This window comes from Pelophylax lessonae (genome assembly GCF_965119305.1).
Source record: "Pelophylax lessonae genome assembly, chromosome: 1".
Taxonomy (NCBI): domain Eukaryota; kingdom Metazoa; phylum Chordata; class Amphibia; order Anura; family Ranidae; genus Pelophylax; species Pelophylax lessonae.
This window is the reverse complement of record NC_138768.1, coordinates 62,827,679-62,842,224: the sequence shown is the minus strand read 5'-3', so window position 1 is coordinate 62,842,224 and position 14,546 is coordinate 62,827,679. Positions and strand designations below refer to the sequence as shown.

At 42.6% G+C, this 14,546-nt stretch overlaps 1 protein-coding gene across 1 annotated transcript in view; it reads left to right on the top strand.

Moving 5' to 3' along the window:
- TXNL1 (thioredoxin like 1) overlaps positions 1-14,123 on the top strand; it is a gene marked incomplete at its 5' end in the record, with an annotated part of 53,249 nt that extends 39,126 nt beyond the window's left edge. Inside the window, 3 exons of the mRNA XM_082275098.1 lie at positions 1,984-2,156; positions 6,609-6,713; positions 13,985-14,123. Coding sequence (XP_082131224.1) covers positions 1,984-2,156; positions 6,609-6,713; positions 13,985-14,014 — 308 coding nt within the window. The 3' untranslated portion in view covers positions 14,015-14,123. The remainder of the gene's footprint in view (positions 1-1,983; positions 2,157-6,608; positions 6,714-13,984) is intronic.
- Positions 14,124-14,546: the final 423 nt, after the last annotated feature.

Sequence of the window (14,546 nt, the reverse complement as noted above, 5' to 3'; positions counted from 1 at the left end):
GCATTTGACGGCATGGCTGTCCAGTATTTGTAAGATGCCATCACTAGCGCTTAACTCTTTGTTATACAATGCACTCCAGATTCAAAACCACAGCACTTGGAGTCCAGCGCCATCTACCGAACATTAACAGAACTACAGCTTAATCAGGCATAATGCATTTTACTATTAAACTGATACAAAAACTACAAACCACGAGGCACGTGAAATGGTACAATACTGTTTTCATCTCAGGGTTACAGCACACCCCATATTTCCCTTATATCCTGGTGCAAATGTAAATCATATTCTGTATATTTGATGCAAAAACATTATATAAATTTAAATTGCAACCATTATAAATTCATTCTAAAACTACATTAAATTCATATGTACTAAAGCTCCAGAGAATCTGATTTCTATCATAGAAATCATCATAAATTCAAAGTAACCACCTAATCACTAATAAAGCAATCTTTGTCGAGCTTGACATTTATTCCTTTAAGATTTAAAGTATCTGGCATATATATCCATTTTGTTTCCCTCTTTGATAAGTCTTTATTAGACCCCCTCCAAGAAGGGTATTTTCTGTCCCCCAAATTTTAGACTGGGTGGATCTTTCCTGTAACATCGTCTAAAATGGAGGGAGACACTATGTTGTTTTAAAGCTAATCTTATTGTATATGCTCAGCTATTCTTTTTTTCAGGGGTCTCTTTGTACCTCTCCTATACATTACTCACAAGGACATTCTAAAGCATTGATAACCTAAGTGATGTTGCATGTAATTTGTGATTTTGATCCCCCTAGAGTTGGCAGTGGATATAAAGTTGGGCATACCCCTTATGTATCATTGACCTGTCTACATGCCTTACATTTACGGCAGCCAAAAAAGCCTGCTTTATCCCAAAACATTTGTCAGAGCACTCTACCCATGTGTAGGACATGCACTTACCCAGCATTCTACCCATGTGTAGGACATGCACTTACCCAGCACTCTACCCATGTGTAGGACATGCCAATGCTTCCTGAAAATTGCTTCTACTTCCTTTATACTGTGAGTGAAAATCAGGAATGAATCTCCATTGCTGGTTATTTTGATTCATTACTAATCATCTCTCATATGCATTCTTCCCATGGTATATCTAGTACCTCTTGTATAGTCCCATTTAGTAAAGAAAAGAGGCGTTCCTTAGTTCTCTAAGGTATAGGATAGTTGGCTTAGAAGCAGCGCAGAAGGATTATTGCAATGTCTCCTTGGCTAGGACGATGTATGCCCTCTACAAACCTGTTACTTCCTATAGACTTGTAAGCCCACGCCCTGTTCAATTTCATTCATTCCTTTAGACTTGGGAGCCCATGCCTTCTGGGATCCTTTTTTTTATTCCTAGGACTTGCATGTTCATGCCTTCTGCAATCCTCATTGTTCCTATAGACCAGTGATGGAGAACCTTGGCACCCCAGATGTTTTGGAACTACATTTCCCATGATGCTCTTGCACTCTGCAGTGTTGTTGAGCATCATGGGAAATGTAGTTCCCCAAAACATCTGGGGTGCCAAGGTTTGCCATCACTGCTATAGACTTTCAAGTCCATGACCTATTCATTTCCATTCATTCTTATAAACTTGTTGAGCCCATGCCTTCTGCAGTCCTTTTTCATTCTTGTAGACTTGCAAGACCATGCCTTCTCTTTTTTTTTTTTTTCCTTAGACTTGCAAGTCCTTGCCCTGTTCAGTCCTATTATTCCTTTAGACTTTCCATCCCATGCCCTCTTCATTTCCATTCATCCCTATAGACTTTCCATCCCATACCCTCTGCAATTCTATTCATCCCTATAGACTTGTCAAAGTGAGTTCTTGCTTGGATATCCAATTCAAATAAATAGGATTACAGAGAATAGAGAGATTTCTGGCAAGTGGCAGAGCAATGTAGACCTTTCTTCACTTCACCAGCATGTTGCATAAAAAGTTCTTCGTAAAATTGTTTTTTTTTTTCTTTTTCTCCACAGGTCAGGGTCCAAAGTATGTAAAAATCTTCATAAACCTCCCACGATCAATGGATTTTGATGAAGCAATGAGAAGTGAACCTACTCAAGCTCTGGAATTGACAGCAGATGACATAAAAGAGGAGAGCATTATACAGCTACGCTATGTCAAGTTTCAGAATGTAAATAGTGTAACGGTAAGTGTAAATTGGGCAACTTGGTGCTGAGCCATTTCCAGCCCTCTAGATATTTAGGAACACAAATATCCAGGACAATCACATGTTGTGATTTATGATTTAACCTGAAATTTTCAATGACGAGTGCATTCAGTTGTACAGAAAAGCATATAGTAATAACTGGATGCAATCTGTAGTGTCATCAGCCCCTTTCCACCTGCAATCTCTACAATCATTTGAAAAGGTAAGTATGCTCGATGGAAATTGTTGACTTGTTCAACATATCTGAAGAGAAAAACATTAGATATTCACTAAAACCGTGCCTACAGATAAAGGTAATGTACTTACAAATCAGACATAAAATTGGTGTGGTGTATTCTTTATCATACTCTAAGTTAACAAATTCAGATTATCACCTTTTTAGATCCAGGTGTTTCAGATTGAGTATCATAGATTAGCACCCATTTTAACCTTAGATATCCAGGGTCTGGTGTTCTTTTGCTATTGAGGTGTGTGTATGGTATCCTCATGCCAAGATCCAGTGAACTCCTCTATGGGCTCTTAGAAGAAGGCTGTGGGTGCCTACATGTCTGGCAGGAGTTCTAAAAAGATTGCCAAAAAATTAAAAACTATTACAAATGTTTTAAAAAGTAAATTTCAGTAGGGGTGTACTTACTTTTTCACATGACTGTATATTGCAGGTTTAGGTTTTTTTTTTTAATTTAGATTTAAAAAAAAAATAATCTTGCATCCCCCTATCAGAACACAATAGCTCAGTGGGGGAGATCCCTGTACCAACGTCGGATTGTCTGCTGGGTTGTACTAAAAAAAAAACTGTGTACCAGGCTTAAGTTTAAGCGGTGTTCCAGCCCCCCCCCCATCCAAAAATTAAGTCAGCAGCTACACATACTGTACACATACTGTAGCTGCTGACTTTTAATATTAGGACAGTTCCCTGTCCTGGAGTCCAGCGATGACGGCACCGCAGCCGATGTTTCCTATCGGCTGTCGGGTGCTGCCGCCGCCATTGCTGGTAAGGGAACCCGGCAGTGAAGCCTTGCAGCTTCACGGGTGGGTCCCTATTGCGCGAAGCACGCTGCTCAATCCGATTGGCTCGGCGGTGGGGGATCGGGGAGGGGGACCAAACTTCCGAGGGATGGCGCCGACTGTCAGAAACAGGTACCCTCCCCATCCCCCCGCCAAAGGTGCCAAATGTGGCACCGGAGAGGGGGGGGAGAAAATCAGCGGAAGTTCCACTTTTTGGTCGGATTTCTCTTCTGCTAACATACTTTGTAGGCCATTTTCGCAATGACAGAAACCGGCCAGGAAAAACGGCAAATACTTTTCATGGCTCTTTCCTGTGTTCTTCCTAGGACAGGCTAGCCAATAGGATGAACAAAACCTTACCAGAAGAGACATGGTTGTAAAATCTCATCTGTGTGTTTGTTTTGTTTACAATTATATGCATTTTTTTTTGTACATTTTGGCCTAAAAATTAGATAAAACCACCAAACTTATATATTTTCTAAAAGTAGAGACCCAGAAAAATATTAGTGGTAGATGCAAATTTTTTGTCACATGGCATTTGTGCAAAGGTTTATTTCTGAAAAAAAATACACTAAAGGTAACTTCAGGGCACGTGCGCAATATATTATCCGATTTTTTTTTTTTTTAGTAAAATCTAAAAGTCGAGGTTACACCGAGTAAATAGCCACCGTATCAAGCTTCAAGTTGGCACGGTTTAGAGTTCACTGTAGATAGTGGCCAGAACGGCCAGGGAAAGTGACACTTGAAATCAGAAGTGACGTCGCATCCGGGTTCATTCTAGCTAGGGGATGTCAACGGATGAATGAGTGACGGCTTGTGGAGTGCGAGTAAAACCCCCTGCTGCCACCTCCCACATGACATACTGGGGTGGCAGAAAAGGGGTTACTGTTCCTCTGCACAGAGATACCATGGAAAAAAAACTTAAATTCCTTTAATCACTACCAGCTGACACTGTGCGTGGCTTCTTGTTATCAAACCCCAGCTGGCAGTTAGCAATTTGATCTACAGTAACGATGAATAATGGTTTTAGAGTGGTCCCTGTTATGTAAGGGGGTGACATATTGATGACAGACATGCAAGCTGAAGGCTTCATTCAGGAAACAGTGGTTTCAGCTTGCAAAAGCCACTGCAGCCTGTGGATTGAGAGTGTGTTTCTCGGTTTAAAACCATAATTGTAAATAAATATTTTTTTCCCCCCACTTGTCAGTTTGAATTTTTTTTTTTATTATTATTAAAACCCTATATCAAATTAAATATATATATATTTTTTTTTCTTTAAAATAAAAATGGTGGCCTTGGCATCTAGGCTTCAACCACCTCCACAACCTGCGAATTGCTTCCAATGCACCCCACCGCCATGTGCGTGCTCCCACTTTGTATCATGGGCTCTTCTTGCCCTTCTGCAGACCGGCATGGTGGATCCTGCCGGGTAGAGGGGAGGGGGCTGAGCAGACCTGCATCTGCTCTTTCCCTTTTTGCTGACTCGGAAGCGACGTGTAAAACGTAATATCCAGGTCCCCCTTTCACTTCCCCAGCCAGTATAGTGTGGCTGGGACAAAATCGAATGCAGTGCGATCTGCATTGTATTACATTTATTGGCACACAGGCAAAACATCTGGGGTCTTTTAGACTCCTGGTGTCTCATTGGAGAATATCACCAAAAAATCATCACCAGGGACTTGTTGTCCCCTATGTGATTGGGGGAAAAAAAAAAAAAAAAGTTAGAAGAAAAATGTACAAATTGTAAAAAAGAGTTGCACGCAAGCACATAAAGGCCACCCCAAAAAGGGACCCCCCACATACACGCATGTACAAACATAACCCCATGCATCGGGGGCACTAACACACCAATGCTCATTGTGATACATGTGTTGCATATCGCCACACTTGATGGCAGTGAGAGCACCAGGCAACCTCCATAATGCAAAACTGATGACCTATAGGGGGCATTTAAAGCATCGCCTATGGGTACTGAAGTTTGTTGCCATTTCATGGGTGCATGCAAGTTTAAAGAGAATCTCCAGGCTCCTGAAAAAGTTTTTAAAAAATTTAAAAGGCTCCTGGAAAAAAAAAAAGTCAACGACCACAAATACTACAACAGCTGAGTTTTAATAGAAAGATACTTGCCTATCCAGGAGACCCGCAATGTCCTCACCCGAGCCAATTCTTTATTTGGCTTGGGGTGCAGGCGCCGGCATCTGTGGTAAGGGAAATAGGAAGTGACCTGCACCTTTTGCAGCCTGTTTCCTACTGCACATGCGTGAGTCAGGGTGGACATTGTGGATCTGTGATGTGTCCCAGAAGACTGCGTGGGGGTATCTTCTGGCCTAGTTTGCTGCCGTGATCTCAGCTGCAAGTGGGAGCCGGTACCTGTCAAAACCATCTACCCGCTCCCCCCCCCCCCCCCCCCAAAAAAGTACCAAATTTGACAGGGAAGGAGGGTGCAAACGAGGTGAATCGCCTTTTAGGGGGAGCTCCGCTTTTACGTTTGGCATGTTGGGTATTTCCTCGGTGCAACCTCATCTTTTATATTTTATAATTTATTACGTTTGTGTGCCCTAGGTTTAACTTGGGTGTCTTTTTCACAGAAATTATGCATTCGATAGACTTTATTATATATAATATTATGTAACCTAAAAACAGAAACTACCACTATTTTATTTTCCAGACCAGTGATATGCAAACTGTGGCCCTCCAGGTGTTGCAGAACTACAAGTCCCATTATGCTTGTGGCTATCAGTCTTGCTATACCTCATGGGGCTTGTAGTTCTGCAACATCTGGAGGGCCACAGTTTGCATATCCCTGCTCTAGGGTGTCTGCTTTCAGAAAATATATTATGTTTTGGGCCATCTTCAGGCCTACATTTTTTTTTTTTTTTTATTTAAATGTGTGCAAACCCCCCACAAAAAACGTTTCTGGCAGTGAAAGGATTAAATATACATGAATTTGAGTTTTTTTTTTTTCCCTTGGTGATATATATTTACACAGGTAGGTGGCAGCTTGATCATGATTCCTTTGTTTTGGTCATAAAGCAGTTAATAAGTTTCCCATACAGTATCTGAAAAGCCCGGTCCATCAGTAATTAGTGTGGATGCGCTGAGTTCATTAGCTTGCTTCATTTGCCAGGCTGTGGGATAAATGATTACAAAGTTCCATTTCTCCTTGTGCTGCTCCTTAATGTCCCGCAGTCTTTAAATAACCCATTCTGCTTATAGGCTCACAGGTGGCTGCTCTGGAATGACATTGCTAGGACAGTTTCAATTTGTGGAATCTGTGAAATTTGTTAGGCTAATCTCTATTGGAACTAATTAAATTATGTCTTTTATTGCTCGGCCACCTGATCCCACAAAAGCGTGTTCACACCAGATTTATCATATCTATCCCCCAGTGTCTTCCTAACCGGCTGCTAATCATTTTTCTTTCAGCTATTTGTCCAGTCCAATCAGGGTGATGAGGAGACAACCAGAATCACATACTTTACTTTTATCGGGACCCCAGTACAGGCAACAAATATGAACGACTTCAAGAGGGTGAGTGTTGGGAGATCTTAGCTGGTTCGGTAGATATTTTTCATCATTGCTTCGATTGAGGACCTGTTAATAAACAACTGGTTTGTTTTTGTTTTTTTTTACCAATACTAACTGCATTGTCCACTATGTTATACTATAAAAACTTTCAGTTTTTATAAAATGAGATGTCTAGATAAATGCATGGCATTCGTTTGAATGCAAACACAGAGCCGGTTCACACTGGGGCGACTTGTCAGGCGACCTGGTCGCCTGACAAGTCGCCTGCCATAGATTAGCACAGGACCCGTTCTAATAGGAGCGACACAAGTCGCTCCGACTTAGAAAAAGGGTCCTGAGCTACTTTGGGGCGACCTGCATTGACTTCAATGATATGAAGTCCGTGCATGCCGCTCCGAGGTCGCGGTGCACCCGGCAAAGTCGGGTCGTGCCTGTGTGAACCGGCACTAAAACCTTGGATTGCAAGTAGTAACTTGGTCTGCGAGTGTTTTACAAGACGAGAAGTTTTTATTTATTTTTTTTATTTTATTATAATTTTTAGCTTGATAAACGATTGAGGTCTTGCAATACGTGTAGCAACTAAGTAGAAGCCGTTTACGGTTTAAAGTAGTGCGATTTAAAGCTCGACTTCAACCACTACTTAAGTACTACTTCTGTGAGATTTGTAACAATTTGATACGACTTCAGTGCTACTTCAGTGAGAGGGGCTGTCCATGTCACAGGGAGGAACAGCGATGTTCTGAACAAAAGTTTAACTGGCAAAGGGTTAATATTTAACTTCAGGCTCAAGTAAGAGGGGCGCCTCCAAGTGCATTTAGGACCAGTTCACATCATAGAAATGCAGTCCAGATGCATACCAGATGCTTTTCTGCATGTGGGGTTTTGATGCAGTCCATTGCATTTTTCACCCCCTCCCCCCCTTTTTTTTTTAAAAACCTTCAATAAGGACATGTGCTTTCCAGTGTTTTTGATGCGTTTTACAGTGTTACAGTACAGTCCAATGCAGGAAAAATTCAGCATGTTCTGCTTTTTTTTTTTGGGGGGGGGGGGGGGTTCTGTGTAATTTTCTAGCAAAAAAATACTGATTTTAACTTGTAAGCAACAAGTGTCAGGAAAAGGCCTGGTCTTTAAGAGGTTAAACTGCCCTTACAGATGGAAGTTTATTCCTTTGATCTAAGTGGCTGTTCACATTTCTGCGATCACAGAGATCGCATGTAATTCGGAGCGCATTGCTCCTAAAATTACATGCGATCTCTGTACAGTGCAAATTCATCCATACAGCTTGTATGGCTGAATTCGCACCACAATCTTACCCAACTCGCACAGGACCCTTTTTTGGTTAACAGCAGAATCGGATCGCATGGTGGTTCACACTAGTGCGATCCGATTCTGTGTGAATTTTTAGATCGCACTGCTATATGCGATCTGATCTGGGGTGTAATTGACTAACTATTGACACCCCCAGCGTATCACATTTGGCAGTGTGAACTGCAAGGGATGCGGATGCGATGCAGGAACACGCTGTATATGCGCAGCGTTCCCGCATTGCACAAATGTGAACCGGCACTAAGCCCCGGTTCACACTGATGCGGCTGCGGCGATCGCATGTAATGTCGGAGTGCACTGCTCCTTCATTACATGCGATCGGCTGTGCGGTGCGAGTTTAGCCATACACTTTGTATGCCTAAATTCGCACCGCACCCGCAGCAAAGACGCACATGACCCTTTTTTGCAGCCGCATCAGGATCAGATCGCACAGCGGTTCACACTTGTGCGATCCGATCCTGTGTGAACTGCAAGATCGCACTGCGTTATGCGATCAAACTGGGGGTGTCGTTAAGATTACATTGACACCCCCAGCGTATCGCATATGGCAGTGTGAACTGCCAGGGGTGCGTTTGCAATGCGGGAACAGGCTGCGAGTTCGCAGCCTTCCCGCATCGCGTAAGTGTGAACCGAGCCTAAAAGAAGGAAATTATACATTTTAAAGAATTTTCTAGTTCTCTCCCAGCCTTAACAATGTTGATAAACATTTTCTGGGGCTCTTCTTTTTTTTTTTTTTTTTTTTTTTTTTTTGACAGCTGTGAGTGACTAGAGAGCAGCTCTGTAAGAATTAGGCTCTGTTCACATCTAGGCGTTTTGGGGCGTTTTTGAGGAGTTTTTCTGCTCTAGGATCAGCTCTCAAAACGCCCAACAAGACAAATCCTATTCATTTCAATGGCCCCTGTTCACATCTGAGCGTTTTGACGTTGTGAGCAAAACGTCCAACGCTCAAAGTACATAAGCTTCTTTTTGGGCAGATTACAGGCATTTTCCATTGGTCTCTATTCAATCTAAAAACGCCTGCACAAAAAACGCCTGTAAATCGCGGTAAAATCACGGTAAAAAACGCGCAAAAACGCTACGCTCAGGTGTGAATGTAGCTTCAAGGAAATGCAGTTTCAAGATTGTGAAGGGGGGGGGGTGAATCTAGATCACAATTTTTTTAACGATTTAATGCAGCTCTACAAAACATTTTAAAGCTGAATTTTAGGCAAATGAATAAATACATAGACAAGATGCCTATACGGGAGAGATTTGACCTGCCAAAGGCTTTGGATTTCTGACTGACAAGGGCATACCTATGCTCTCCTCCTATATGCATAATCTTTGCCACCACATTTTCATGAAACCTACCGAATTGGGTCCCAGTCCTACCACGTCCCCGTCTGAGCTCTGTTTATTTATATATATATATATATATATATATATATATATATATATATATATATATATACAGTAAAACCTTGGTTTGAGAGTAACTTGGTTTGAGAGCGCTTTGCAAGACAAGCAAATTTTTTAAATAAATTTTGACTTGATATACAAGCGATGCCTCTAAAGTGTAGCAATATGGTTACATTTAATGAAGGTACAATATTTAGCAACTCACATGGTTGATGATTAAAACAGGCACATCTAAGTATGCAGGCATCTGGGGTAAAGCTGTCCACATAGACCATCCTCTGCACAGCCATCTTCATCATCCCTTCCCGGCTGCACTCCACGAGTGTTTCAAAGCCTCACTTTCAGATCACTCTACTGCAGTCTATTCTTCCCGGTCATGATTGCAGACTGACAGTGGTGAGAGCCGGTGGTTCAGAAGATGGTCTATGTGGACAGCTTTACCCCGGATGCCTGCATACTTAGGTGTGCCTATTTTAATCATCAACCATGTAAGTTGCTAAATGTTGAACCTTCATTAAATGTAACCATATTGCTACACTTAGATGCGCCTCTCATCTCTCTTATATTCTGTAGCTCTGCTAGATTTTGCTTCTAATCCCCTTGAGAAGGCTGCATATTGTGGATGGACATTTTATGGTTACACAACCTATCACATTGCTATAATCTTTGTATATAGACTATAAACTGAAGGACTTGTGGAACGAATCATCTGAGTTTCCATTATTTCTTATGGGGAAATTTGCTTTGATATGAGTGCTTTGGATTACAAGCATGCTTCCAGAACGAATTATGCTCGCAATCCAAGGTTTTACTGTATATATATATATATATAATTCCATTGTTGTGAGGCTGTGACTGCACTGCAAGGGTTAACTGCTCGCTTTGTCCAGGGGAGAGGAGAAAGCTGTGAACTCACCCTATCCTCTACTCTACCAGCAAACAGTGCTCCCCTGTGATCCAGTGGTGGACTGTTCCCTATGCCCTCATGTCTGAGAGGCTATGGGTTTGACCTCATGAACAGTAGACTGTATTCTGTGGGGGGGGGGGGGGGGGCAGTAGCCGCAGGGACCAGTCTTGTGTGGGAAGGATCGGAGGATTTGGTAAGCATATCGCTCAATTCTCCATTCCCCCTAGACAAAAACATTTAATTGACACGGCCCTACTGCATGGGATCTTTTTTTTTGCCTGATTTTTTTTTTTTAATTTTGTCTTATTTCTGCCTGAAGTTCAGCTTTTAAGAAAAGCCGACACGTCAGCCACTTTTTATTTTTACCACTTCAGCACTCCCTCCACCACTGGCTTGGTTTCAGAGCACAGAAAACCCAGATGTCACCCCAAATCATGTAATGGTGCTTGGACCTATCAAAACGCACACCCTTATTTTCAAAATTCCAAGGATACCCAACCACTTTATATGAAGAGGTATGGTGTGTTATTTTAATCATTCAACCAACAAAAAGTTGCTTGAGTGACACCAAGTATCATTCAGCTTTGAAAAGGATTGGCACCAAATTTCTAAATAGAGGGGTTTTTCATTTATTTTTTGCTGAGCTGGGGCATTAAGGTCCACTTCCTTCTGCTACTTTGTTGTTCTGAGGGTCCCCTCTATGTAAGCTCCATGTCTGATTGTGTTGAAGCGTACACAGGGCTGACAATGTCGTAGGCGCCCTCATGTGACAGTTTCGACTTGGCAATTGGCCCCTAGAGCCTGAGCCTGGAAGGCCTCGTGTTCCCAAAGCACAGGGTATTTTGCATCCGATCTGATTGCACAACTGAGCAGTGGGAGAGCATTGGAAGGTAAATGTAGGGGGGTCTGGGTGGGGTTTGCCCTGAATAGTCGAAGTGACAAATATACAAAGTTAAGAGTGAAAGTGTTTTTAAAGTGGTTATCCTCAAGAGGTGCTGAATTTTAATGTAACCTACACCAATGTTCCTGTATGCTGTAAACAGAGCACATAGAAAACAGCCATCAACCCAGAGCAACACAATTGATTTGAATAAGCCCTTATAGTCTAACTCCACCTTTCTGAGCTACACCCATACTTGGCGTGTAACAAGAAGCATGGGAAAAGTCTGTAGCCCCCACCATTACAGTATCTGGGGGTGCTTCATCTGCCACCTGTCAAATTTTAAAACCTCATGGCTGTGTGTAGCTGTGCCCAGACAGCTGGGTCTTTCATTCACAGAGATTTGTGAATGAAAAAAACTGCAGCAGAGGGTCTTGAATCTTTCAGTGTGTGTCACCATAGTCCATTGACATTTCCTTCAGCCCTGTAACTGAGTGTCCATAGCTTGGTATGGACCAGTGGCTGCACATAGAGCATGCAGAAGCCAGAATATTGTATCTGCAATCCACTCATTCAGGTTTTCCAGTCTCCTAATGCAGGAAAATAAATTTTTGCTATGTGTTTTTTTTCATTTAGAGATCCCCCCCCCCCCCACCTGCTTTCCCTGGGCTCAGACAGCAGCGGAAGCCATTGGTTCTCGCTGTTGTCAATCACAGCCAGTGACGAGGAGGCCGTGCTCGTGAACGAGTACACACAAGTGCCCCCATAGCAAGCAGCTTGTTATAGGGGCACTCAGCATGGGGGAGGAGCAAGGATGCATTTATTTTTTTTTTTGCAAAGGTGGAAGTGTTGGCCTTAAGGCTATTTCGCATCTTTTGCGTTTTTTTTGCAGAAACACACTACAGTTCATTTAACATGGTTTTCTTTAGGACCCATTAACATCTTTGCTTTTTTCAGCCACTGTGTTTTTGGAAAGGGTCAGGGACTTTTTAAAATGCAAAACTGTGCTTTTTTTGGTTCAATTGACTTCAATGGAGAAGCTGCAGAAAAGCATGTTGTGCGTTATTGCTGCGTTTTGCATCTTTTATTCTGCTCAATAAATTGGCCAAAAAAAAAAGCTTGCATGCAGATCCCAGCAAAATCGCATTTGCAAAAAGCACTGTAGAAACAATCAAACTGCATAGGTGTTAACCGAACCTTAAAGTGATTGTAAAGTCTACCTTTTTTTTTTTTTCTATTAAAATAACGAACATGTTTTGCACAGAGCAGCCCGGATCCTCCTCTTCTCGGGTCCCTGGTTGGAGCTCCTGGCCCCTCTCTCCTGTTGAGTGCCCCCACAGCAAGCAGCTTGCTATGGGGGCACCCAAGCTGCAGCTCTGTGTATCCATTCTGACAGTTCTGGCCCCGTCCTCTCTCCTAATCGACTGGGTTTAATAGCAGCGAGAGACAATGGTGCTGCTGAATAGAGAGGAGGCTTGGGTATGTATTGGGGGGGCTGCTGCACACAGGTTTTTTTATCTTAATGCATAGAATGCATTAGGATAAAAAACCTTCTGACTTTACAACCACTTTAACCACTTTACCACTGGAGGATTTTGCTGTCTTCCGTCCAGGCCACTTTTTGCGATTCGGCGCTGTGCGACTTTAACTGACAATTGCGCGGTCGTGCGACGCCGTACCTAAACGAAATTTGCGTCCTTTTTTTCCCACAAACAGAGCTTTCTTTTGGTGGTATTTGATCACCTGTGCGATTTTTACTTTTTGCGCTATAAACAAAAAAAGAGCGTTTATTTTGAAAAAATAACAATATTTTTAACATTTTTTTTATATGAAATTCCCCCCCAAAAAAATGTAAAAATCAAATTTTTTTTAAATTTTTTGGCCAATTTGTTTTATGCTACCTATGTTTGGTAAAAAAAAATCGCAATAAGCGTATTTTGATATTGGTTTGCGCAAAAGTTATTGCGTTTACTAACTAAGGGGAAGATTTCTGTCATTTTTGGTGTTTTTTTTTTTAACGCGTAATGGCGGTGATCTGCGTTTTTTTTTTTTTTTTTTTTGCGGGACTGCGACATTGCGGCGGACAGATCGGACCCTTGACTGACATTTTTGACACTTTTGGGGGTACCAGTGACATTACTGCAGTAATCAGTGCTATATATATGCACTGTTACTGTAAAAATGACACTGGTAGTGAAGGGGTTAATTTTATTGGAGAGGGAGGGGTTAATGTATGCCTGGTGCTTACTGACGTGTGGGGGGGGGGGGAGGTGACTGAGTGACACAGGGACAGATCGGATGTCCAGCTATGCTGAACACTCCGATCTGTCAGTCCCTGTCACTATGGAGATCCGCCCGCTCTGTTTACACAGGCGGGCGGATCTCCTCACTCGATTCCCCGACGATCGGGGCAGAGCAGCGGCGATCGCCGCTGCTCCTCCCCTGGCCCGACTCCCGCTGTGAATGAAAACAGCGGGAGCGCGCCTCCGGCGGCGCGCGAGCGCCGCCTACAAGGGGGGGGAACCCAGCGACGTAGGTCTACGTCGCTGGACGGGAACGAGCCACTGTGCCGCAGTAGCAGCACAGTAGGCCGGTGGGCAAGTGGTTAATGTAAAGAACATTCTCTTTCAATGCTGTAATTCCAAAATTGTTTTTTCTTTTTGAGAAGCCGAATTTCGCTTCATCCCCATAGTGACCTCTTCCATAGTTTACAGTTAACAAGTATTTCGGTGTTTAGTAATTTCCCTTTCTTCTCCTATACAGGTCGTAGGAAAAAAAGGAGAGAGCCACTAGGCACACCAAGGTCACGATCGGAGAATGCTGGATTGTCAAGAAAAGTGCGATCGTTCAAGATTTAATGTTTCCTTCAGAAAAATCCCAATAAATCATTGCATTTTGTTAATCTGAGTTTCCTAACAGTGATTTTATTTGGACCTGGCTATGCGCATTTGTAAATAAATAAGACTACTTTTGCCAAATGACTTTGTGTCTGAAGAATTTGATGGGGGTCCAGTTGATGTAACAGTCGGATTTGTATGGAATTCGAGAACCTCTCACTGTTTCAACCTAGGGGAAAAAAAATACGAATATAAATTATTTTCTGTGTGAAATATTAGTCTTTTAATGGACCTGTAAAAGCCAAGGCTTTCATCCTGGATGCAGAGAGGCCATTGGCTGTCTCCCAGCAGTGGTACTTGTAGGTTAGACATGTCACTGTGGGTGAAGCTGCAAAGATGTGCTGCACCGCTGCTGGAAGTCAGCCAATGGGCACCTCCAGCCGTGGGTGAGACCGATAACAGCCATCCAAGAAATCCGTGTATTTTAA